Source organism: Triticum aestivum, chromosome 2A (assembly GCF_018294505.1).
Source record: "Triticum aestivum cultivar Chinese Spring chromosome 2A, IWGSC CS RefSeq v2.1, whole genome shotgun sequence".
NCBI classification, from domain to species: Eukaryota; Viridiplantae; Streptophyta; class Magnoliopsida; order Poales; family Poaceae; genus Triticum; species Triticum aestivum.
The window spans coordinates 175168092-175193587 of NC_057797.1; the positions used below are offsets into that span (position 1 = coordinate 175168092).

The following is a 25496-nucleotide window of genomic DNA, read 5'->3' on the forward strand; positions in this document are numbered from 1 at the left end:
CCACGAGGCTTGGCCCCTCGCGAGGGTCTTGAGCTTGAGCTGATGAAGACGGGCCGCGCTGGGCCCCCACTTGAGCCACGCCGCAGGCCGCAGGCAGGCAAGTCTGGGGACCCCCGTTCCCAGAACGCCGACAGTAGCCCCCGGGCCCAAGGCGCGCCCGGGCTTGGCCTAGCAGGGAAGCGAAGGGGCAAGCGCGAAGCGCCATGGGCCCCAATAGCCTGCGGCCTTGGGCGCCGCGTGGCGATTGATTGGACGTGGACGTCTGTGCTTCCCCACGACGCCTTGTTACGCGCCCGGCTAAGCGGACCTGCAGTTGCACACAGTTGTTCCTCCTTTCCGCTGCTCGCCCGCCTCCTACCTTTCCTTCTTTGAGCTCCAGCCTCCGCCGCCAATTCGGCTTGAGTTCTTCCTCTTCTTCACCGCCATGGCGCCGACGAAGAAAGGAAGGGGAAAGAAGCCCGCGCCTTCGCCTCGCACACCTCCGGCGGTGACCCCCGCCGTCGCCCGGTCATCATACTCAATCCAGAAGCATTGGACAAGGTCCGCTGAAAGTGCAACTATCCCTAGGTGGTTTTGGTAATTCATAACAACATATAGCTCATTGAGCTAATGCTATTCCAAGATGATTATTTCAGGAAAGCTCAATGATTGGCATGGCATGGATGTGAAAGTGGAACCCTCAAAATGCTAAGGACAAAGGATTGGCTCAAGCTCAAAAGCTCAAGACTCTTCATTTTATATTTTAGTGATCCAAGATCACATTGAGTCCATAGGAAAAGCCAATACTATCAAGGAGGGATGAGGTGTTGCTTAATGAGCCTCTTGCTTCATGTGCTTAGTGATATGCTCCAAAACCCTCAACTACTTTCCCATATCCACATATGACCTAAACCCTAAGCCAAACTCGGTCCTACCGATTCTTCCTATCCGGCACCACCGAGTTTCACTTGTCATTAGCCACTGCCAAACCCTAGCAATTCGGTCCTACCGATAGGGATCTCGGTCTCACCGAGATGGGGTTGCAAACTCTCTGTTTCCCTTTCGTAACTTTTCGGTCCCACCGAAAGAGCGAATCGGTCCCACCGAGATTGCAATGTAAACTCAGTGTTTCCCCTTTGTAACTTTTCGGTCTCACCGAGTTCCACTCGGTCTCACCGAAAGAGCAAATCGGTCCCACCGAGTTTGCCTGACCAACTCTCTGGTTAGCTAATTACCAAATTCGGTCTCACCGAGTTTGTGTAATCGGTCTCACCGAGATTACGTTATGCCCAAACCCTAACCATATCGGTCCTACCGAGTTGCATGTCAGTCCCACCGAAAATCACTAACGGTCACTAGGTTTACATTTTCGGTCCGACCGAGCTTATTGATTCGGTCCCACCGAGATTGGAAAACTGTGTAACGGTTGGATTTTGTGTGGAGGCTATATATACCCCTCCACCTCCTTCTCATTCGATGAGAGAGCCATCAGAACACACACACCATTCCAACTCATATGTTCTGAGAAAGAACCACCTACTCATGTGTTGAGACCAAGACATTCCATTCCTACCATATGAATCTTGATCTCTAGCCTTCCCAAGTTGCTTTCCACTCAAACCCTCTTTCCACCAAATCCAAATCCTATGAGAGAGAGTTGAGTGTTGGGGAGACTATCATTTGAAGCACAAGAGCAAGGAGTTCATTACCTACACACCATTTGTTACTTCTTGGAGAGTGGTGTCTCCTAGATTGGCTAGGTGTCACTTGGGAGCCTCCGACAAGATTGTGGAGTTGAACCAAGGAGTTTGTAAGGGCAAGGAGATCGCCTACTTCGTGAAGATCTACCGCTAGTGAGGCAAGTCCTGTGTGGGCGATGGCCATGGTGGGATAGACAAGGTTGCTTCTTCGTGGACCCTTTGTGGGTGGTTGCTTCTTCGTGGACCCTTCGTGGGTGGAGCCCTGTGTGGACTCGCGCAACCGTTGCCCTTGGGTGGAGCCCTGTGTGGACTCGCGCAACCGTTACCCTTCGTGGGTTGAAGTCTCCATCAACGTGGATGTAGGATAGCACCACCTATCCGAACCACGGGAAAAACATCCGTGTCTCCAATAGCGTTTGAATTCTCCAAACCCTTCCCTTTACATTCTCGCAAGTTGCATGCTTTACTTTCCGCTGCCTATATACTCTTTGCATGCTTGCTTGAATTATGTGACGATTGCTTGACTTGTCCTAAATTAGCTAAAATCTGCCAAGAACTAAAATTGGGAAAAGGTTAAGTTTTTATTTGGTCAAGTAGTCTAATCACCCCCCCTCTAGACATACTTCCGATCCTACAAGTGGTATCAGAGCTTTGGTCTCCATTTGCTTTGATCTCCATAGCTTTTGGTGGTCATAGCCTTGGTTTCACAACCTAGGAGAGTATGGCGTCTAGCGAGGGAAATTATCACCGTAGAGGTCCTTACTTTGATGGTACTAACTTTGCTAGTTGGAAGCATAAAATGAAAATGCATATTCTTGGACATAACCCCGCCGTTTGGGCTATTGTGTGTGTTGGTTTGCAAGGTGACTTCTTTGATGGGAGAGAACCAAACCGTGAAGCTACCGCGGATGAGTTGAAGATGTTGCAATACAATGCTCAAGCTTGTGATATTCTCTTCAACGGATTGTGCCCCGAAGAATTCAACAAAATCAGCCGCCTTGAGAATGCAAAGGAAATTTGGGACACTTTGATTGATATGCACGAAGGTACCGACTCCGTCAAGGAATCCAAGTTGGATGTACTTCAAAGCCAACTTGACAAGTTCAAGATGAAGGATGGTGAAGGTGTCGCTGAGATGTACTCTAGGCTTGCTCTCATCACAAATGAGATTGCCGGCTTAGGAAGTGAAGAGATGACCGATAGATTCATCATCAAGAAGATTCTAAGAGCCTTGGATGGAAGATATGATACCGTGTGCACGTTGATCCAAATGATGCCAAATTACAAAGATCTCAAGCCAACGGAGGTGATTGGAAGAATTGTTGCTCATGAGATGTCACTTAAGGATAAAGAGGAACTTCACAACAAATCAAGTGGTGCCTATAAAGCCTCATGTGAAGCCCCTACATCATCGAGTGAGAAACAAGACTTCAATGAAGAATTGAGCTTAATGGTGAGGAACTTCAACAAGTTCTACAAGAGTAGAAGCAAAGATAGAAGCTCCAAGTCAAGGTCCTACAATGAAAAAAGATCTTCTAGTCGAGAGCAAAATTGTTACAATTGTGGAAGACCCGGACACTATTCCAATGAGTGTACGGCTCCCTACAAGAGAAGAGAAGATTCTCCAAAAAGAAGAAGCAAAGAATCATCACCAAGAGAGAGAAGGAGTAGAGATGATCATTATGAACGAAGATACTCACGGAGAAGCAAGGATTCGGAAAGGAAGGAAAATCATCAAGGAGCTACACAAGACGAAGACATCAAGCTCATGTTGGTGAATGGGTATCCGACTCCGACAGCCACTCCGAGAAAAGTTATCACTCCGACTCCGAAGATACTCAAGATGAAGGTGTTGCCGGTCTAGCACTTGTGTCAACCAACTCCTACGACATATTTGACTCACCAAATGAAGGAATTGGAAGATGCTTCATGGCCAAAGGTCCTAAGGTAACACACCCCGAGTATGTTGATTTCAATAGTGATGAAGATGACTTGTTAGGTGATGATTTGCTTGTTGACAACTCTAGTGATGAATACTATGATGAAGTGTCAATTAAACATGCTAATCAAGATAAAACGAATGACAATGATAAGGAGAAGATTGAGGCTCTAACTAAAGAACTAAAAACTCTTAAGTTAGCTCATGACACTATCTTCGAAGATCATCGAGAACTTTTAAGAGCTCATGAGAAATTACGCTTTGAAAAGCTCAATCTTGAGCAAGAGCATGAGTTCTTAAAAGCAATCAATGATGATCTCCGCAAGAAAAGTTCTTCTTACATTGCCAAGCGTTTACTCTTATCCACTTACATGCCTCAAGTCAAGTCTAACAAGAAAGATTCTTCCTCTAGCAGTAACAATGATCATGTTAAATCCAATATTGTTGCTTCTAGTAGTTCTCTTGATTCCACTAATGATTCTCTTAGCCAAGTTACACTTGAGCAAGAAAATAGTTTATTGAAGGGAATTATAGAGAAAGGAGTGTACAAAAGCCTTGCCGGGAGTAAGCAATTTGAGGAAATGGTGCGCAAGCAAGGAATGCACCGGAAGAATCAAGGTGTTGGGTTTGAACAAAAGTTCAATGCCAATGGAGTTGAGTGGGAAGAAGATCAATACCCCAAGACAAAGTTTGTCCCTCAACAAGAGAAGTATGATACTTCTTTCATGGGGACACAAGCTCAAGATGATCTTCCACCACAAGACTACAAGCAAAAAGGCAAGGACAAGCTTCAAGAGGAAATTGATGCATTTGAAGAAGCTCCGAAGACCTTAGTCAAGTGGATACCCAAGACTACTTCAAGCTCCACTTCATCAAGTACGACTACAACTCCAAGGATTCCCATCAAGATGATGTGGATCCAAAAGAAGAAGAACTAGAGAGTTCTTGAGGGTGACTCCGCCAACATACTTCACTCTTATCATTTTGGCAAGAACAAGTGCAATCAACTTCCACATCTTGCACTAGTTCAAGGAGTCACAAACCCTCTTGTTGGTAAGACAAGGGACAAGGTAACCTAAAAGTTTTCATGGACATCATCTTTTGTGTGCATCACTCTATGTCTATGGATATCCTTGTTTGTTCCTTGTGGGACTAACCCATGTAGGCATTGAAAGTGCAATTCACTCAAATGGATAGCTCCAAGAGATCTACATCAACATTGAGCATCCACATCTTCAATATCTACATGAAGTCATCATCGACAAAACCCAAGTTTAGTTCATCCCTCTTATGGGGGGATATCACATCTAGGGGGAGCTTTACTCTAAGACTTGAGCTAAAGCAACTCTAAAGATGTGAACACAACAATGCTTATGTAAAAGTGGTAACCCCACTTGGGCTTAAACGATGAGTATGACCTATGATCAAGTGTTCTCACTTGACTCCTAAGTCAATATACTCATACATAGATGACCTAGTCATCGCAAATTGCTTGATAGATGCTAGTATTGGTTGTGCATGCGTTGCCACATATTTCATTTGCCATCTTATTGTGTGAGCATGCTGGTTGCATATTTTACTCGTTCAAGGACATCCACTTGTTGTTTTGATTATTCGGTTTTATTTCTTTTTGCCAAGTGGATGGACAAGAATGCCTAAGAACCTCCTCTAGCCATCTATGCTTTTCTCATCTCAAACTCTATTCATGCTGCATCACAAAATTTGATCAAGTCAGATTCGAACCACTCTATGTGAGGAGCGCTCGGAGTCCCCGATTCGTCATAGACTTAAACTTCCAAAACCTCTTTATGATTCTCAGTCTGACCGATACTCCACTTTCGGTCCTACCGAGATCATTAAGTTGATCTAGGTTTTCGATCTCGGTGCAACCGATTTGAACTTTTCGGTCACACCGAGTTTCAGTAACTGCACGCAGTTATGAATCTCGGTGCCACCGAGTCGTTCCACTCAGTCACACCGACAGGGTCGGGCTATATATAGTCACGGGCAAAATTTGGAAATTTCTCCGAACCCCTTCGCCCGCGCGATAGCATGCTCTGCCCTCGAGGTCTCCGGATCGTCTTCTCGCCGCCAGCAGCCTCCAGTCGCTGGTATCCGTCGCCGTCAATGGGAATTCTGCCCCGCCGTTGCCGCCGTAGCAAGTCCCCGCCAAACTAGAGCGAATCGGTCCCACCGAGATTGCAATGTAAACTCAGTGTTTCCCCTTTGTAACTTTTTGGTCTCACCGAGTTCCACTCGGTCTCACCGAAAGAGCAAATCGGTCCCACCGAGTTTGCCTGACCAACTCTCTGGTTAGCTAATTACCAAATTCGGTCTCACCGAGTCTGTGTAATCGGTCTCACCGAGATTACGTTATGCCAAAACCCTAACCATATCGGTCCTACCGAGTTGCATGTCAGTCCCACCGAAAATCACTAACGGTCACTAGGTTTACATTTTCGGTCTGACCGAGCTTATTGATTCGGTCCCACCGAGATTGGAAAACTGTGTAACGGTTGGATTTTGTGTGGAGGCTATATATACCCCTCCACCTCCTTCTCATTCGATGAGAGAGCCATCAGAACACACACACCATTCCAACTCATATGTTCTGAGAAAGAACTACCTACTCATGTGTTGAGACCAAGACATTCCATTCCTACCATATGAATCTTGATCTCTAGCCTTCCCAAGTTTCTTTCCACTCAAATCCTCTTTCCACCAATTCAAATCCTATGAGAGAGAGCTGAGTGTTGGGGAGACTATCATTTGAAGCACAAGAGCAAGGAGTTCATTACCTACACACCATTTGTTACTTCTTGGAGAGTGGTGTCTCCTAGATTGGCTAGGTGTCACTTGGGAGCCTCCGACAAGATTGTGGAGTTGAACCAAGCAGTTTGTAAGGGCAAGGAGATCGCCTACTTCGTGAAGATCTCCCGCTAGTGAGGCAAGTCCTGTGTGGGCGATGGCCATGGTGGGATAGACAAGGTTGCTTCTTCGTGGACCCTTTGTGGGTGGTTGCTTCTTCGTGGACCCTTCATGGGTGGAGCCCTGTGTGGACTCGCGCAACCGTTGCCCTTGGGTGGAGCCCTGTGTGGACTCGCGCAACCGTTGCCCTTGGGTGGAGCCCTGTGTGGACTCGCGCAACCGTTAACGGTCGTGGGTTGAAGTCTCCATCAACGTGGATGTAGGATAGCACCACCTATCCGAACCACGGGAAAAACATCCGTGTCTCCAATAGCGTTTGAATTCTCCAAACCCTTCCCTTTACATTCTCGCAAGTTGCATGCTTTACTTTCCGCTGCCTATATACTCTTTGCATGCTTGCTTGAATTATGTGACGATTGCTTGACTTGTCCTAAATTAGCTAAAATCTGCCAAGAACTAAAATTGGGAAAAGGTTAAGTTTTTATTTGGTCAAGTAGTCTAATCACCCCCCCTCTAGACATACTTCCGATCCTACATCCGCTCCGCCCTTGCAACTATCTTCAACGGGTGCGGCAGGACCACGGCCTGGCCTGCGTCCCGTGCCTCCCTTGATAGGATCATCACGGAGGTCCGATTCTTCGCCGATGCCCTATGGGCGGGTCTGGTTCCCCCCTTTTCCACCTTCTTCAACGCGGTGCTCTCCCATTATCAGATACGCATGATGCACCTCGGGCCGGAGTCCATTACTCTTCTAGCTGTCTTTGCTTTTGTTTGCGAGGCGATGATAGGCATTCCTCCTTCTGTGGCCCTGTTGCGCCACTTCTTTTCCTTGCGCCTAAGCGATCCCACTCAGTGCTCAGGGTGTGTGAGCTTCCTAGCCGTGCCAGAGACGACCGCTTCAGGGATCGACTTCGGCCTGTACGTGGACGTTGGAGTGCCCAACCCTCTGCTCTTGTACTCGACCTCGCCTGCTGTTTCTCACGCGGGTTGGGACCATGAGGTGCTCGCGAGCCCCCGGCTCGCCTTCGTCTGGCGCCGCTTCCAGAGTTTGAGGGCGCTCAACGTGACAGCGCCCAAGGTGGTGAAAGAGTTCCTCCAATGTCGCATTGCTCCTCTTCAGCGCCACTCTCGCCTGATGTGGGACTTTGCAGGGCATGGAGACCGCATGCGGCTTCAGGAGGAGGACTTGGCGCCTGAAGTGCTGCGGACGGTGCTCAGGGCCTTGACTGACGATCCTTCCCCAGGCAGCCTTCGGAGTAATGGTGTCCTCTTGTATCTTTGCTCCGGCAGGGCCGATTTTGTGAGGCAGATGCCCAGCTTCGATGAGTGGGGACTGCGTCCGGCTGGCTTCACGGGGCCCTGCGAGAACCCAACCACCGTGGTTGCTTCTCCTGCCGCCCACAGCGGTCCTTCCTCGGGCTACAGGGCGGGGAGACGAGAACCAGCGAGAGTTGAGGCGCCCGATGTCGAGTAGCTGATGCCGCGAGAAGCCTCGAAGGCGGCATCTCCCGAGACCCGCCCTGGAGCGGTGGCAGGTGCGGAGTTGCGGCCTGTGGTTCCTAAGGCCGGGGCTCCTGAGCCCCCAGCCGTTCCTCGCGAGGCGACGCCTGACGGCGCCCCCCAGGCTGACTCCTGACGGCGCCCCCCAGGCTGACTCCTCCAGCGCTGATCATCTTGACGCTTCTTCCGCACCAATGGTCGACCCCTACGTCGGGCGCTTAGGTCGGTTCCGCGTAGACTTCGAGGCCCTCCGCAAGAGGAAGGAGGCCTTGGGTGGCAACGACCGCCCTTACCGCTTGTTGAAGCGCAGGAAGTACTTTGCCATGGACGAGTAAGTCTTCTTCTTTCCTTACTCGTTTACTTTGCTATCCCTGAGACTGATTGTGGCCCTTTCAGGCCCTGCCCTGCGGAACCCGCTGAGCCAGCTCGGGAGCCATCCCCCCAAGCTTCGCCTTCTCCGCTGTCCCTGGGCTCGCCGAGCTCGAGCGGCACCCCTGCTGCCAGATCAGTTGATGGAGTGGTCCGTTTCATAGGGCACCTCGAGCCTGCGCGCCCGCTGTCCTTTCTTCATGAGTCCTTCTGGGGCACATCAGGCTTGCCCTGCGTTCCTCCTCTGATCATAGATGGTGAATGGCTGAAGTCTGTCTTTGGCTCCTCCTCCGTGGGTGGACCGACACCGGGCCGGATTCCCAGAGAGGTCCGTTCGGCGATGGCTAGGGCGCCAGCCCCCAGCCCCACGCCGGGAGGGGGCCTGCCATGTAACGCCCCGAGTCCGATGCGCCAGATGCCTTCCATATATTTTAGTTGTTGTCTTGTGTTTATTGTTTTTTTTGCATTATCATAATTGGTTTGCATATTTCATTCCTATATGTTGATGTCATGATCATGTTGAGTGCCTTGTCATATTATTATTTTTGCTTCTTGCTTCACGATCATCATTGTTTGCATTGCATTGTGTCTCTTGCCATTTTGCATTTCAACATAATCACCATGTGCATTGCATTCTTCATGATGTTGTGTTGCTCTATTCTTGTCATATGTATCAACCCCTTCCCATCTCTCTCTAATCTACCCCTGTATCAACACCGCCTTCTTTCTTCTTATTCCTTTCATTTTTTGCAAGTGCCATTTTTCTGTCATCCATAAATGTTCATTCCTTTCCTATAAACCATACACCTTCCCTTTAACCCCTCTGTCAAATTTCAGATCATTTGAAGTTGTTTTGGTTGGGTTCAAAAATGGCTCAAGTTTGAATTTAATTCAAACTTGAATTATTTTTATATCTCTAAAAATGCCCAAACTATTTTATTCAAATAGGGCTTAAATCCAGGATCTTAGATCTATTTCTGTCTCAGCCTGCTTCCTTCCTCTTTTCCTGTGCATTTCTACTATTTTTTATTCTGTCTGGAGGAGTTAAAGAAAAAATATGAGGAGAGAAAGGAAGAGAGAAGCCCACCGCCGCAGGCCACTTACCTTTTTCAGCCCAGCTAGCCCACCTGAACCGATCCCTTCTGTTCTTCTTCTACCTCCTGTACGGCAGGGCATCCACGCATGCCACGTCGAGCTCCCGAGTGATTTGACGGCCGGAGAGCACCCCCCTAGGCCCTATATAACAAGCCCCGGTGCCCTAGTCCTCCTCCTCCCTCCATTCCACCCCTCTCACGCCCCTGCCGCCGCCAGGTAAGGATCCCACGCGCCCTGCCGACGCCATGGCCGTGCCGAGCTCAAGCTTGAGCCCGGTCTGTTCAAAGCCTTCCTCGTCCGTTAGTCGACGCAAGGGTGACCTCCTCGGCGACCGCCGTCTGCTGCTACCTCGCCCGCGTCCACCCAGTCCACGCAGCTTCTTCCACGACGTCCCCTTCTTCCTCTGCTTCGTCTTCTTCACGGATCAGAGAAACGCCAAGTTCAGCGAGCTCCTCATCGCCTCCGTCGCCTATCCATCCGATCTATCATCGTCGGCACCCCTGTGGTGAGCAGCCGCTCCCCAAGCCTCGTAACCATGTCTGTTTTCCTCGCCGTAGTAGCCTTCCTGTCCGTGCCCACATGCCATGGCTTCCATGGAAGCAGGCTCCAATGCTTGTGCTTGGGTTCTCCGACCGCTCCTTGTTGCACCACACACGCACGCGCCCGTAGCCCCCGCATGCATCTGCACCCGCGCGCACACCCTGCCTGCTTGCCGCTCGCTCGCCGCGCCATGCTCGCCCATGCATCGCTGTGCGCCGTAGCCGAGACGAGCTCCAGCTCAACGTTCGAGGTCCGGCCTCTTTCTTCTGCTCCCCACATGTACGCGCATACCCATGCATGTTTCCGCGGCCCCGCCGTCTACCTGCAGCCACTGGTGTTGGCTCCCGTCGCCGGCCATGTCCACCGTGCGTCCATGGGGAAGAAGGCCTGGCTTTTGTCACTTCAACAATAGAAACGCTTCTCCGTGTTCACATAGGCAGCAGCAGCGGAGTGGCTCTGGCTACAGAGCTGTACCCAGACGACCAGGGATCAAATCCCCACGGGCACAACACTTTTACATCAATTTGGCTCACCCAGATCAAGCTCTTGACTCTTCATGTTCAGCTGAGCTCCTCTGTTACCACCAACACGCCCCTGTCCTAGTGGTCTTCAATTTGTGCTTTCATCTAGTAGGTCCTGGGTTCGAGTCCCAGGCGCCTAGTTTTTGCACTATTTTCCGTTCTGCACACACCGTCACTCGGGCCAAATTGGGCCGCTGCAGGATCCTGCAATTCGGCCCGATCGTGTTTTTTTTATCAGTCATGCGTTTTGCTATTTGTCTACTGCATTGCATATTTAAAGGATTGCCATTGTTTTCCATTATTTGTAGCTAAATATCCATGCATCCAAATGAAACTTGCCATATATGCATCTTGCTTAGATTTTCATGTTCTTTATCAGTATGCAACTTTCACCCTTGTTAAAATGTTTAAAATGTTGTTTGAGTAAATTTGCTTAAATGCCATGCTAAAATGATTTAAATCACTACTAAATAACCGTAGCTCCATTTTAAACAAACTTTATATGTAAGTGGGGTAGAAAAATGCCTAGTTTAACTTGGTGGCATCACTTTGCATGTTTAACAACTATAAAATTGTGTTTAGGACAGAACAATACCAATTCTTAATATGCACATGAGGATTTTCCGGACTTGTTGTTTGTTGTTCTGGCCTCATTTAAACTTGCCTAGATAGGTAGTTTTCTTTTGCTTCACCTCTTGCCATGTTAATCAACATGTAATGTGGTTGAGTACATAAACGGGAGAGAACTAAATAAGTCACGTGGTGTTTCGTCAATATGCAACTCGTTGCATATTGAGCTCCACTTAATTTGTAGGATTGTTTGTGCACTTTGTCATGCCATGCATATTTAAACCGGACATGCATCATACTTGTTTGTGCATCATGCCATGTTTTGTGATGGTTGTTTACTATGTTGTTTGCTTCTTTTTGGTGTTGCTTCTTCGGGTTAGTTTCGATAACGTCGCGTTTGTGTGGATTCGTTCGACTACGTCCGCTTGTCTTCTTCATGGACTCGTTCTTCTTCCTTGCGGGATTTCAGGCAAGATGACCATACCCTTGAAATCACTTCTACCTTTACTTGCTAGTTGCTCGCTCTTTTGCTATGCCTATGCTACGATACCTACCACTTGCTTATCATGCATCCCATATTGTTAAGCCAAGCCTCTAACCCACCTTGTCCTAGCAAACCGTTGTTTGACTATGTTACCGCTTTGCTCAGCCCCTCTTATAGCGTTGTTAGTTGCAGGTGAAGATTGAAGTTTGTTCCTTGTTGGAACATGGAGATGTTGTTCCTTGTTGGAACATGTTTACTTGTTGGGATATCACAATATATCTTATTTAATTAATGCATCTATATACTTGGTAAAGGGTGGAAGGCTCGGCCTTATGCCTGGTGTTTTGTTCCACTCTTGCCGCCCTAGTTTCCGTCATATCGGTGTTATGTTCCTGGATTTTGCGTTCCTTACGCGGTTGGGTAATAATGGGAACCCCTTGACAGTTCACCTTGAATAAAACTCCTCCAGCAATGCCCAACCTTGGTTTTACCATTTGCCACCTAGCCTTTTCTTTCCCTTGGGTTCTGCAGACTCAAGGGTCATCATTATTTTAACCCCCCGGGGCAGTGCTCCTCTTAGTGTTGGTCCAAACTGTCAGCCGCCGGTGGCCACCAGGGGCGGGATTTGTCGGCACATTCGGGCGGTGTTGCTGGACTTGTTTTACCATTGTCGAAATGTCTTGTAACCGGGATTCCGAGTCTTATCGGGTCTTCCCGCTAGAAGGAATATCCTTCGTTGACCGTGAGAGCTTGTCATGGGCTAAGTTGGGACACCCCTGCAGGGTTTTGAACTTTCGAAAGCCGTGCCCGCGGTTATGGGAAGATGGGAATTTGTTAATATCCGATTGTAGAAAACCTGAAGTTGACCTTAACTAAAATGCACCAACCTCGTGTGTTACCGTGATGGTCTCTTCTCGGCGGGGTCCGGGAAGTGAACACGGTGTTGGAGTAATGCTTGACGTAGGTTGTTCTAGGATCACTTCTTGATCATAGTTGTCCGACCGTGCTTTTGTCTTCTCTTCTCGCTCTCTTTTGCGAATAGGTTAGCCACCATATATGCTAGTCGCTTGCTGCAGCTCCACCTCATACCTTGTACCTTACCCATAAGCTTAAATAGTCTTGATCGCGAGGGTGTGAGATTGCTGAGTCCCCGTGACTCACAGATACTTCCAAAACTAGCCTGTAGGTGCCGTTGAACTGTGGAGATGACGCTACCAAGCTCAAGGAGGAGCTCGATGAAGATCTTGTCCTTTGTGTTTTTCGTTCTAGTTGATCAGTAGTGGAGCCCAATTGGGGTCGATCGGGGACCTTGTCGCTTTTGGGGTTTTTCTTTTATTTTGGCTCCGTAGTCGGGCCCTGGTTGTACTTGGATGATGTAATGCTTTATTCATGTAATTGTGTGAAGTGGCGATTGTAAGCCAACTATGTATATTTCTCCTTATTGTATTACATGGGTTGTTTGTGAATATTACCTCACTTGCGACATTGCTTTCAATGCGGTTATGTCTCTAAGTCGTGCTTCGACACGTGGGAGATATAGTCGCATCGAGGGCGTTACATGCCGCCTCGGGGCCCTCCGCATGCTCCAGTGGAAGAGGGTGATGCGGAAGACGTGCTCAGGCACGCTCGGGAGCGACGCGCCCTTCGCGGAGAGTTCCTCCAGAGAGCGGTGGATGCGGTGAGCCGGATCGGGGCAGAGCTTGCTGACGAGGATGCGCGCCTCGAGGCCGAAGGTTTGCGCCTTGTTGAGGAGAGGTGCAAACTAAAGGTAGCCATCGCCCTCGCGCGTCACCAACGTGATCTCGAAAACGCGAAGGCTGAAGCGTCGCTGGCAGCTTCACGCGAGGCATACTCCCAGGCCGTCGAGGAGGCTCGGGAAGCAAATCGACGACGCAAGGATGCGGAGGAGCGCGCATGGGAGCTCCTGGCCTGGGGCAACTCCCTGGAGAAGCAAGTGGAACTGCACCAGGCGGCCCTTGAGTCGATGGAGGGGGCCCCTGTCGATCGGGCGAAGCTTCTGAAGCACGAGGAGGCACTGACGCTGGAGGCCGCTGAGCGCAACCTTGATCTCAAGCGGTTGGAGACGAGGGAGCGCCTGGTGTCTCGGGCGGAGGATGACGTTGCCGTGCGCGAAGCCCGGGCCCAGGAAGAAGTCAATCGCCGCGTGGCGGAAGCTCGCTCGGCCTTCGAGCACGAATACGAGACAAGGTTGGGGCTGATCAAGGCCGAGGCTGAGGGCAGGACCGCTGCCCTCAGGGCCAAACTGGCCGAAGTGAGGCGGCGTGCGGAATCCTCCACAGCCGCCCTCAGCGCAGCACAAGCGGAGCTGTCCTCTTCCCGGGCCGAGCAGCTTCTTCTCCGTCAGAGGGTTGATGACGCCGAGGCCATCGCGCAACGGAATGAGGACGAGATCCATCGACGACGGGTTCTGGAGCGTGAGAATGCCCCCATGCTTCACACGCTTAGAGAAAGGGCCAACACAGCTTTGGGCAACATCTGCGAGGCTGCCGCTAAGGAGCCGCACGAGGTCAACTACACCGGCAACCTCCAATTTTTCACCGATGTGGTTACGCTTCTGGAGAACCGCTCCGAAAGGTCCCGTTGGCTTGAGAGAGGAGCCGAGCCTTGCTCGGGCGTGCATTCTCCCGCGTCTTCAGCTATCTGCTTGACAGGGACCCCCACTTTGACTTGGACGCTGCCATCGCACCCGTGCCCATAGCCGTCCGGGGTGCCCTGGCGCGATGGGTTGAGGATAATGTGGACGCCCTCGTCAGGGCCTTTACGTATGATGATGATGGCGTGGTCGTGGCCGCCAATGAAGGCGGTGTTGTGGACGAGCCTGGCGCTGACAGAGATGCTGGCGGCGGCGGCGACAATGTTAACGACGCCAGCGATGCCTCCGAGGATGCCCAAGAAGACGCGATGAGTGATATGTCCGAGTGACCGCATGTCACTGTTGTTTATCCTGCACGAAGAAGGTTTGGGCTTGGCCCTGAAGAATGTAAGAGCATTTTGGGAGGGGTAGCCCCTCATGTAAAGGTTTGCAATTAGTACCCTGGTAAGTATAACGTTGCGTGTGAACTTAGCAACTGGCCTGGTGATGAGTCAGCTGACTTGTGTACCTTCCGACCCCGACGAGTCTTGGGCGGGCCTGCGGGGGCCGCCGTACCTCGGCTGTCGCCTGATTAACTTGTAGATTCCGCGATGAGGACCTCCGGAGAGGGTGCGGTAACAGCGGTCCCGGCTGTAAAACGTGCCTGGCCCGGGCCCAGCTCGCGAGGGGCTCGCGAGGGGGGGGGCAGTCGATGCTAACTTTGGATGCAAAGCCGAAACCAGAGCACGAGAGATTGCTCGAACGAGACTAAACACCCCTTCCCCCAAACACACTCAAGCATCAAGCTCAAATCCAACTTAAATCCAAATCGAAGAACTTGTCAACAAGGAAAGGCAAAAGCAAAAGGCCGCGTCCGGCACCTAGTCTAGTCTTCGACGTCTTCTCACCAGCGTGGAGCTAAGTGCTGCCACTGGACGTGGGCGGGAGCCCCCGAGGCCCGAGGCCGGCTCTCTGGAGACTCCGAGGCGTGTACATCCCCAGTCATTATTACGTGAGAGTGTCACGGGCGGCGAGCTTCACAGGCACTGGGCCTTCTTCACAGGTACCGGCCTTGCTTCATATCACCAGACGAGGGCCCCGCCTTGCGCCACACTCTGCCGCCATCGATGGCGACCGGAAACCAGGACGACGCCAATGAGGCAAAGCGGTCGCCAGTGGTTCCCCTGACGACCACGGGTCCCCTGCCGGGGCAGGCCCTGGGGCACCTCCCCGGCAGCGGGCCTACCTCCTGAGAGCGCCTTGCTCCGACCGTCACGGGGACGAACCCGAATCTCGGCCCCTCTACTGCAGCCCCCTGCGCCCTCCTCCTGAGGGGTATGAGGTTGCAGAATTGGGGCAGCCACCTGCTGTGGAGACCTGTATCTCCTGTGACCCATGGTTAGCATAAGCTTGCTCCTGAGGGATGAGTGGTACCCGATAGTTGCCGCCACCGGTGCGGTTGTCGAGGCTCTCCTGGGGTTCCCAAAAGAGCTCAGCTTCTGGCGACTCCTCGCCCCAGCCTGGCCTGAGGAATAAGCCATGATCTTCTTCCAGCGCGCACCCCTGATCCACCATGCGGGGCACATAAGCTTCTGGGGCCACTGCCTCGTGCGCCTCGCCGTAGCACCCTGTATGCCATGTAGCCTGGCTTGGAGCGCCGTCATGGGGGTGATGGCGTGGCGGTCCGCCGAGGCCGAAGGCCGCAGCGTGCACCCCTTCGCTGGCCTGAGAGGGGGCTGGCGTGACTTGTCGCCCGGTGCCGGCGGAGGTGTTGGCGCTGGACGGGCCCCGGAGTCCACTGGAAGTTGCGTGCATGTGCACGATGCCACCATGTGGTCCGCCTTGGGTCTGGGGTGGCAGCTGGACGCAGAAAGGAGGTGTTCCTGAGGCGGCGGCGTCCAGGAGCTCAGCTACTCGCTCCAACAACACGTCGCGGCCGCCCTCCAGCAGTCGGCACCATAGCAGCTCTCGGGCGACCGTGAGCGCGGCCCTGGAATTCGCTTGCTCCCGTTGGGTGTACTGCGCTGTGGTCGCGGCGTGGTCTGAGGCCCTTGCTGCGGCCCGCACCTGCCGTGGTGTGAGGGCAGGCAGCGTCTGCCCGCGTCGCCCGCGCCCTGCAGCGCCCTGCGGAGCACGGGCTGCCTGAGGCGCAAGGTTGAGGTCGCCCTGGGCCGGTGCCACGGCGTGGGCGAGCCATGCTGCCTAGCGGTCGGTGTTGGCTGCCGGGTCGCTTGACATCTGAACGGCGAGACGACAGGACATGATGTGGAGGAAGAAGGATTCCGGCGCACCCCTATCTGGCGCGCCAAATGTCGGATTTCGGGTTCCGGCAGACCCTAGAGGTTCGAACACTGGGGTGTGCGCGGAGATCTCTCCCCTATCGATCCACGTCCAATCTCCTCGCGTGATCTAAGCTGGAAAAACGGACAACACAAGGGACATGAGGTTTATACTGGTTCGGGCCACCGTTGTGGTGTAATACCCTACTCCAGTGTGTGGTGTGGTGGATTGCCTCAGGGGCTGATGATGAACAGTACAAGGGAAGAACAGCCTCGCGAGAGGCGTTCTTGAGCTGGTGCGATGAACTGCTTGGGTGAGTTCAGTCGCCTCTCTCTCTCTCTCTCTCTCTCTCTCTCTCTCTCTCTCTCTCTCTCTTTATGTCCCTCCTGGGTCCTCCTTCCGGGTGTGGTGGCTCGCTCTATTTATAGGGGCCCAGGGCCTCTTCCCAAATAATGAGCGGGAAGGGCGCCAACAATTGGCCATTTTGAAGGGGAACATCCAGTACAAGTTATCTGGACCAAAGGTGGTCTTCGGCTGCCAAAAGCACTGGTGATGACGCCGTCTTGGGCTCCACGGTGACTTCCACCCTACCGCTCTGCTGGTCTTGGTCTCGTTGAACCGGAATGGTAACCTTTTCCCGATGGCTTGGCGTGTGCTTGCCCCCTTTGCACCAAAGGGGAAACAAGGACACTGCGCAGGCCGGCGCCCGCCTGTCACCCGCCTGGCCTCGATCGTCATGGCTTGCGTCACGGGCTCCTCGCGAGGTACCCCTGCCTTGATCTCTCCGCCTCCTCGCGAGCCTGCCTGACGAGGCTGCCTCTAAGGAAGCTTCCTGTCATCCGCCCCGCGAGGCTTGGCCCCTCGCGAGGGTCTTGAGCTTGAGCTGATGAAGATGGGCCGCGCTGGGCCCCCACTTGAGCCACTCCGCAGGCCGCAGGCAGGCAAGTCTGGGGACCCCCGTTCCCAGAACGCCGACATCCACATCAAAAATTCTGTTTTATCATTTACCTACTCGAGGACGAGCAGGAATTAAGCTTGGGGATGCTGATACGTCCCCAACATATCTATAATTTTTGATTGTTCCATGCTATTATATTATCAACCTTGGATGTTTTATATGCATTTGTATGCTATTTTATATGATTTTTGGGACTAACCTATTTACCTAGAGCCAAGTGCCAGTGCCAGTTTCTGTTTTTTTGTTGTTTTGTAGTATCACAGAAAAGGAAAATCAAACGGAGTCCAATTGACCTGAAACTTCACGGAACTTATTTTTGGAACGGAAGCAATCCAGAAGACTTGGGGTGTACGTAAGGGAAGCAACGAGGAAGGCACGAGGCAGGGGGGCGCGCCCACCCCCCTGGGCGCGCCCTCCATCCTCGAGGGCAACTCGTGGCTCCCCTGACATACTTCTTCCTCCCATATATACCCATATACCCTTAAAAACTTCGGGGAGCACAATAGATCAGGAGTTCCGTCGCCAGAAGCCTCCGTAGCAACCGAAAACCAATCTACACCCGTTCCGGCACCCTGCCGGAGGGGGGAATCCCTCTCCGATGGCCATCTTTATCATCCCAGTGCTCTCCATGACGAGGAGGGAGTAGTTCACCCTCGGGGCTGAGTGTATGTACCAGTAGCTATGTGTTTGATCTCTCTCTCTCTCTCTCTCTCTCTCTCTCTCTCGTGTTCTTGAGGTGGTACGATCTTGATGTATCATGAGCTTTGCTATTATAGTTGGATCTTATGATGTTTCTCCCCCTCTACTCTCTTGTAATGGATTGAGTTTTCCCTTTGAAGTTATCTTATCTGATTGAGTCTTTAAGGACTTGAGAACACTTGATGTATGTCTTGTGTGGGATACCCGTGGTGATAATGGGGTATTCTATTGATCCACTTGATGTATGTTTTGGTGATCAACTTGCGGGTTCCGCCCATGAACCTATGCATAGGGGTTGGCACACGTTTTCATCGTGATTCTCTGGTAGAAACTTTGGGGCACTCTTTGAGGTTCTATGTGTTGGTTGAATAGATGAATCTGAGATTGTGTGATGCATATCATATAATCATACCCGTGGATACTTGAGGTGACATTGGAGTATCTAGGTGACATTAGGGTTTTGATTGATTTGTGTCTTAAGGTGTTATTCTAGTACGAACTCTAGGATAGTTTGAACCGAAAGAATAGCTTCATGTTATTTTACTACGGACTCTTGAATAGATCGATCAGAAAGAATAACTTTGAGGTGGTTTCATACCCTACCATAATCTCTTCGTTTGTTCTCCGCTATCAGTGACTTTGGAGTGACTCTTTGTTGCATGTTGAGGGAAAGTTATGTGATCCAATTATGTTATTATTGTTGAGAGAACTTGCACTAGTGAAAGTATGAACCCTAGGCCTTGTTTCAACGCATTGCAATACCGTTTACGCTCACTTTTATCATTAGTTACCTTGCTGTTTTTATATTTTCAGATTACAAAAACCTATATCTACCATCCATATTGCACTTGCATCACTATCTCTTCACCGAACTAGTGCACCTATACAATTTACCATTGTATTGGGTGTGTTGGGGACACAAGAGACTCTTTATTATTTGGTTGTAGGGTTGCTTGAGAGAGACCATCTTCATCCTATGCCTCCTACGGATTGATAAACCTTATGTCATCCACTTGAGAGAAATTTGCTATTGTCCTACAAACCTCTGCACTTGGAGGCCCAACAACGTCTACAAGAAGTAGGTTGTGTAGTAGACATCAGGTACCACTAATCTCCCAAGGGCAGGCTTACGCTACCCATTAATCGCAAGTGAATCAGGTCACAGCGCCAGGCGACGGTTCCGGTGCGGCGGTATCCGCCTCACCAAGAGAAGCTCACTGGGGGCTGCGTGGAAGGGGCCAGGAGCAAGGCTCCTCCCCGCATCGCGTGGAGCAAGGCGTCCCCCGAAGGTAGGCCCTATGCGAGGAGGTGCTCCAGAGCCTACCCCCGGCAGAGGACACGTGGTCGCCGAGGGCGCCGCTGGTGTCCCCTCTGCCCTCGTTGGTGCCGTCCTGGTCTCCGGTCGTCCCAACGCTGGTGGGGGGTGGCACAAGGCGGGGCCCTCGTCCGGCGATATGAAGTAAGTCACACTCCTATGAAGACCGCCACCCATGACACTCTCAGTAATAATGAGTGGGGCTGTACATGCCCCGGAGTCTCAGGAGTGCTGCCCTCGGGCCTCGAGGGCTCCCTCCCACGTCCTAGTGGCAGCACTTAGCTCCGCGCTCGTGAGAAGACTTGAAGGCAAGAAGACTAGACTAGGCGCCGGACACAACCATTTTCTTTTAACCTCTTTTTTGTAGCCCTGCCTTTTGGCTTTGGATTTAAGTTGGAGTTGAGTTTTCATTTGATGCGCGCGGGGGGTGCCTTTTCTCGTTCGAGCGATTTCTTGCTGTCTGGTTCTTGCCTTATTTCAGAATTTGTGCCTATTGCTCCCCCCTCGTGGGCTCCTCGTGAGCGAGTTTGGGCAAGACACACACGTGCCCCGCGCATGTCGCACCCTGGCTAGCACTCGCTTATCACGCGGCCCCTTCGGGCGTCTCGGCGAGTTCCTCCGGAGCTTTCAACCTCACGAGCCGGTCTGGGCTCGTCCAGGCTAAGGTAAACCGCAACAGCAACTTCGCTCCAGGGCATGAGAGTCGACGAAGATACATATTGAACTCGCCCTAACAAGATAAAGGCAGTAGCAAATTTACAAGAGGGGCTTCCTCTCCAAAAATGCTCTTACAACTTCACGGGCTACGCTCGAGCTTCTGTGTGCAGGACAAATAGCTGGGAAGCAAGGGATCAGTCAGACATGTCGCTCGCCGCGTCCCCTGGATCGCCCTAAGACGCGTCGCTGGCATCGCCGCCACCATCGATGGCATAGCTGCCACCATCGATGGCATCACCATCACCTCCACTAGCGTCGCCATCACCGTCGTCGACCACGTCGCCCACGTCCACCGCGACCACCACCCCATCGTCATCGGAAGTGAAGGCCCTGACCAGCGCGTCCACATTGTCCTCCACCCATCGCGACAGGTCACCCTGGATGGCCTCGGGCACGGGAGCGATGGGGGCATCAAAGTCGAAGTTGGGGTCAGCGTTCTGGAGATGCCTGAAAATGCGGGAGAACACACGCCCAAGCAGGCTGCGGCTCCTCTCTTAAACAAGTTGGCGAGCCCTCTCGGAACGGTTCTCCAAGCGCGTCACCACGTTGGTGAAGAAGCGGAGGTGGCTAGCATAGTCATTCACGTGGGGATGAGGAGCATTCTCATCACAGATATGGCCCAGGGCGATGTTGGCCTTGTTCCTGAGGTCCTGGAGCATGGGGGCGTGCACACGCTCCAGCGTCCATCGCTGAAGCACTTCTTCCTTGTTCTGCCACGCGACGGACTCAGCGTCGGCGACCCGCTGCCGAAGAGGGAGCAGCTCGGCAGGGGCGGAAGCCATCTCAGCCTGCGCCGAGGCCAGGGCGGTTGCAGCGGCCTCCTCGCGCCGCTCCACCTCGACCAACCTGGACTTGAGGGCAGCAGTCCTACAAGCGGCCCTAGCTACCACGAGCTTCAGCTTCAGGTCGTACCTGCTCTCGAGATCCGCACGAGCCTCGGCCACCCGACGATCAACTTCCTGCTGGGCCCTGGCCTTGCGCGCTCCAACGGCATCCTCCACCTGGGCAACTTTATGCTCCCTTGTCTCCAGTCGTTCAAGCTCAAGGCTATGCTCCACGGCTTCCAGCGCTAGAGCCTCCTCGCGCTTCCGAATCACTTCCTCTTCGGCGGGTGTCCCCCTCAATGACGCAAAGGCGGCCCTGCGCGCCTCCACTTGCTGATCCAAGATGGCGCTCTAGGCTTGGAGCTCCCACGCGCGCTTCTCCGCGGCCTCGCGACGGCAGTCAGCTTCCCGAGCCTCTTCCAGAGCTTGGGAGCAGGCCTCACGGGAGGCTGCGAGGGAAGCCTCGGCCTTCGCATTATCGAGCTCACGCTGGTGGCGCCCGAGGTTTATGGCCACCTTCAGCTTATGCCGCTCCTCCACCAGCCGAAGACCCTCGGCCACGAGGCACGCGTCCACATCCACAAGCTCTTCACCAAGCCGGTTCATCGCATCCATCGCCTCCTGGAAGAGCTCATGGCGAACGACGCTCCTTTCTTACACCGACTCGAGCATGCTACTAACTTCATCCTCCGCCGCTGGGACCACGGACGGGGCCCGAAGCGGCTCGCCCCCTATCAGCAGGAGGCTGGGGGCTGGCATCCACCCAATTGCGGGACGGGCCCGCAAGGCGCCCGGACAAGTGAAGTCCCGCTGCTTGAAGAAGATGATACGTCTCCAACGTATCTATAATTTATGAAGTATTCATGCTATTATATTATCAACCTTGGATGTTTTATATGCATTTATATGCTATTTTATATGGTTTTTGGGACTAACCTATTAACCTAGAGCCCAGTGCCAGTTTCTGTTTTTTCCTTGTTTTTGAGTTCTACAGAAAAGGAATACCAAATGGAGTCCAATTGATGTGCCAATTTTTGACGATTTTTTATAGACCAAAAGAAGACCCCGGAGTAAAAGAGTTGGGCCAGAAGAGTCCCGGGCCGTCCACGAGGGTGGGGGGGCATCCCCCCAGGCGCGTGGGCCTGCCTCGTGGACGACTCGGGCATCCCGTTGACGTGAGACCGACGCCAAAAATTCCTATAAATACAGAAACCTCCAAAAAATAACATAGATTGGGAGTTCCGCCGCCAGAAGCCTCCGTAGCCACCGAAAACCAATCTAGGCCCTCTCTGGCACCTTGCCAGTGGGGGCCATCATCATCGGAGGGCATGGAGGAGGATCCCGGAGGGGCCATTACCGTCGAGAAGGCCAAGGACCAGAGGGAGAACCTCTCCCCATCCATGAGGGAGGCCATGAAGGAGGAATCACAAGGGGGGAGAACCTCTCCTCTCTCTCGATGGCACCGGAGTGCCATCGGGAGATGTTGATCATCTTCATCAACATCACCATCCTCATCTCTTTTTCGCGATCCACTCTCTCGCACCCCTCTGTAATCCCTACTTGAACATGGTGCTTTGTGCCACATATTATGATCCAATGATGTGTTTCCATCCTATGATGTTTTGAGTAGATATCCTTTTTCTTTGTGTTGATTAATGATCTAGATTGGTATGAGTTGTATGTTTTACTTCGGTGCTGTCCTATGGTGCCCTCCGTGTCGTGCAAGCGTGAGGGATTCCCGCTGTAGGGTGTTGCAATACGTTTATGATTCGCTTAGAGTGGGTTGCGTGAGTGACTGAAACACAAACCCGAGTAAGGGGGTCGTTGCGTATGGGATAAAGAGGACTTGATGCTTTAATGCTATGGTTGGGTTTTACCTTAATGATCTTTAGTAGTTGCGGATGCTTACTAGAGTTCCAATCATAAGTGCATATGATCCAAGAAGAGAGAGTATGTTGGCTTATGCCTCTCCCTCATATGAAACTGCAATAGTGATTACCGGTCTTGTTAACAATTGCCTAGGACAATTTCGCACACCGATCCACCATTATTCCACCCTCGCTATTTATAATATTTAGTAATATATTCTACCTTTATGATAACAACACCTACTTTCATATTTTAGCTTTTCGATATCATGCAAAGTTATCTACTTCATACCCACAACGTAGTTTTATTTCTCGTTTCTAGTTGGAAGCAAACATTCGGTGTACGTAGAGTCGTATCAGTGGCAGATAGGGCTTGAGAGAATATTGATCTTACCTTTAGCTCCTTGTGGGTTCGACACTCCATACTTATCGAAATTCCTACGATGATTCCCTACACTTGGGGATCATCAAGCTCTTTTCTGGCGCCATTGCCGGGGAGCAATATCGTGGGGTTGATATTCTTGTGTATGCTTGTTTGTTTTCTTCACTAAGTAGATTTTGTTTTTCCTTTTTTGTTTCTATTTAGTTGTGGGTGAAACATACAATTTTTTTAAAATAATGAAAATACAAAAAATTACTTGCCTCTCATGCCTAAAAAGTTTTTCAAAAAGAGAAGTGATTGGAAAGTTATGCATTGAAGAAGTGAGGGTCGACCTTGAGCACTCGTGTTCATGCTGACGGAAACAATGTAGAATTTTCCATGGAAGTTTCTCTGTAAATAATTATCCCCTTATATATATGCCAAGCTTTGGTTTTAGGATGATTAGATGGCTTGTTAACTATGTGCAGAACAAAAACAGAAACTTTGTCTGTAACGCGTGATTTTACATTTTTTAATGGAAAGTCAAATGGGTCTGAAACTTTTTTCACATTACTTCTGTATAAATTGTTCAAATTTTCAAATTTATTTCATAATTTTTGGAGTTACAGAAGTTTACTAAACCTCCAGATGACTACAGACTATCCTGTTTTAGACAGATTCTGTTTTTCGTGTGTTGTTTGCTTATTTTGATGCATCTATGGCTAGTATCGGAGGGTATGAACCATATAGAAGTTGGAATACAGTAGATATAGTTATAATATGAAATTAGAATGAGATTTCAACAGTACCTAAAGGTAGTGATTTGCTTTATTATACTAACGGATCTCACAAAGTTTTTGTTAAAAGTTTTTTGTGGATGAAGTGTTCGAAGAACGAGGAGTTACCGATGTGAGAAGAATAAATAGAGGCAAGAGATCAAGCTTGGGGATGCCCAAGGCACCCTAAGTAAAAATTCTAAGGATACTCAAGCATCTAAGCTTGGGATGCCCTGGTTGGCATCCCATCTTTCTTCTTCAACAATTATCGGTATACCTCGGTTTTTGTTTTGTTCACATGATTTGTGTCCTTTGTGTTTGTCTTTTTCTTTAAGAACCATGATAGTATGAGATGTCCCTTCATAAATTTATAGAATACTTCATGTGCTTCGCTTATATCTTCTAAGTATGATCTTATAGAATTGCTCTTTGAGCTTCACTTAAATCTTTTGAGTATGGTTTTATAGAATGCTTCGTGTGCTTCACTTATATATTTTGAGCTTTGATATTGGTTAGTCTATATTAATTGTAGAACGATCCATGAACTTCACTTATATCTTTTGGAGTATGAATAATACTATTATCTAAAGCGGGTTTGGAAGAGCGTCAACTTTCGGAACTAGTGATCCCGCTATTCTGAATGAGGAGAATTTTGCTTATGTGGAGAGTAGTAAAATTTCTATGCTCGTAGTTCATGAAAAGAATGCTTTACGTGATGGTAATATTGTTGAACTCATTCATGATGCTACTGAAAATTATTATGAGGGAGGAATACATGCTTGTAGGAGTGCTATAATATCAAGTTTTCCTCTCTGTGTGCTTAAAGTTTTGAAGTTATACTTGTTTTGCCTTCCTATGCTAGTTGATTCTTGTTCCCATAAATTGTGTGCTCACAAAATACCTAGGCATAGAAAGCGGGTTAGGTTTAAATGTGCTAGTCATATTCTTCATGATGCTTTCTTTATGTTCAAGTCTTATCTTTTATGTGAGCATGATTGAAATCATCATGCCTAGCTAAAAGGCATTAAAGAAAAGCGCTTGTTGGGAGACAACCCAATATTTACCCTTACTGTTTTTGTGTGTGTACATGATTAAGCTACTTTAGTAATCATGTTTTATAGCTTTTGTTTCAATAAAGTGCCAAGTAAGACCTTTGGGAAGACTTGGGTGAAAGTTAATGTGATCTTGCTGTAAAAAACAGAAACTTTGCGCTCATGAGTTTAGCTGCCATTTTTTTTACAGAAGAGTGCTTTGGTGCTGATTCTTTTTATAGAAGATTAATAGACAAATTACTCACGTCCACCAATTTATTTCATAATTTTTTGAGTAGCAGAAGTATGGTTAGTGTTTAGATCATTACAGACTGTTCTGTTCCTGACAGATTCTGTTTTCATTGCATAGTTTGCTTGTTTTCTTATTTCTATGACTTACATTCCTCAATATAAATTGTAGAAATGATATGGTACAGTAGGAATTGTGT

At 50.3% G+C, this 25496-nt stretch overlaps 1 protein-coding gene across 2 annotated transcripts; it reads left to right on the forward strand.

Annotated features, from left to right (window-relative positions):
* Nucleotides 1–9699: 9699 nt before the first annotated feature.
* LOC123188199 (translation initiation factor IF-2) lies at nt 9700–15069 on the forward strand. Of its 2 annotated transcripts, none has more exons than XR_006494366.1 (2): nt 9700–10015; nt 11522–11615. XR_006494366.1 is itself a non-coding variant. In XM_044600237.1 (2 exons), the coding sequence occupies exon 2, from the start codon at nt 13184–13186 to the stop codon at nt 14342–14344; it is 1161 nt and encodes a 386-aa protein (XP_044456172.1). In that variant the 5' UTR covers nt 9700–10015; nt 12805–13183; the 3' UTR covers nt 14345–15069. The 2 variants fall into 2 exon arrangements, 1 of the variants encoding a protein (XP_044456172.1); XM_044600237.1 differs by lacking the exon at nt 11522–11615 and adding an exon at nt 12805–15069.
* The last annotated feature ends 10427 nt before the right edge of the window (nt 15070–25496 follow it).

Excerpts from the sequence above, each read along its gene's own strand:
- LOC123188199 (XM_044600237.1), top strand. The coding sequence starts at position 13,184 with ATGCCGCCTCGGGGCCCTCCGCATGCTCCAGTGGAAGAGGGTGATGCG.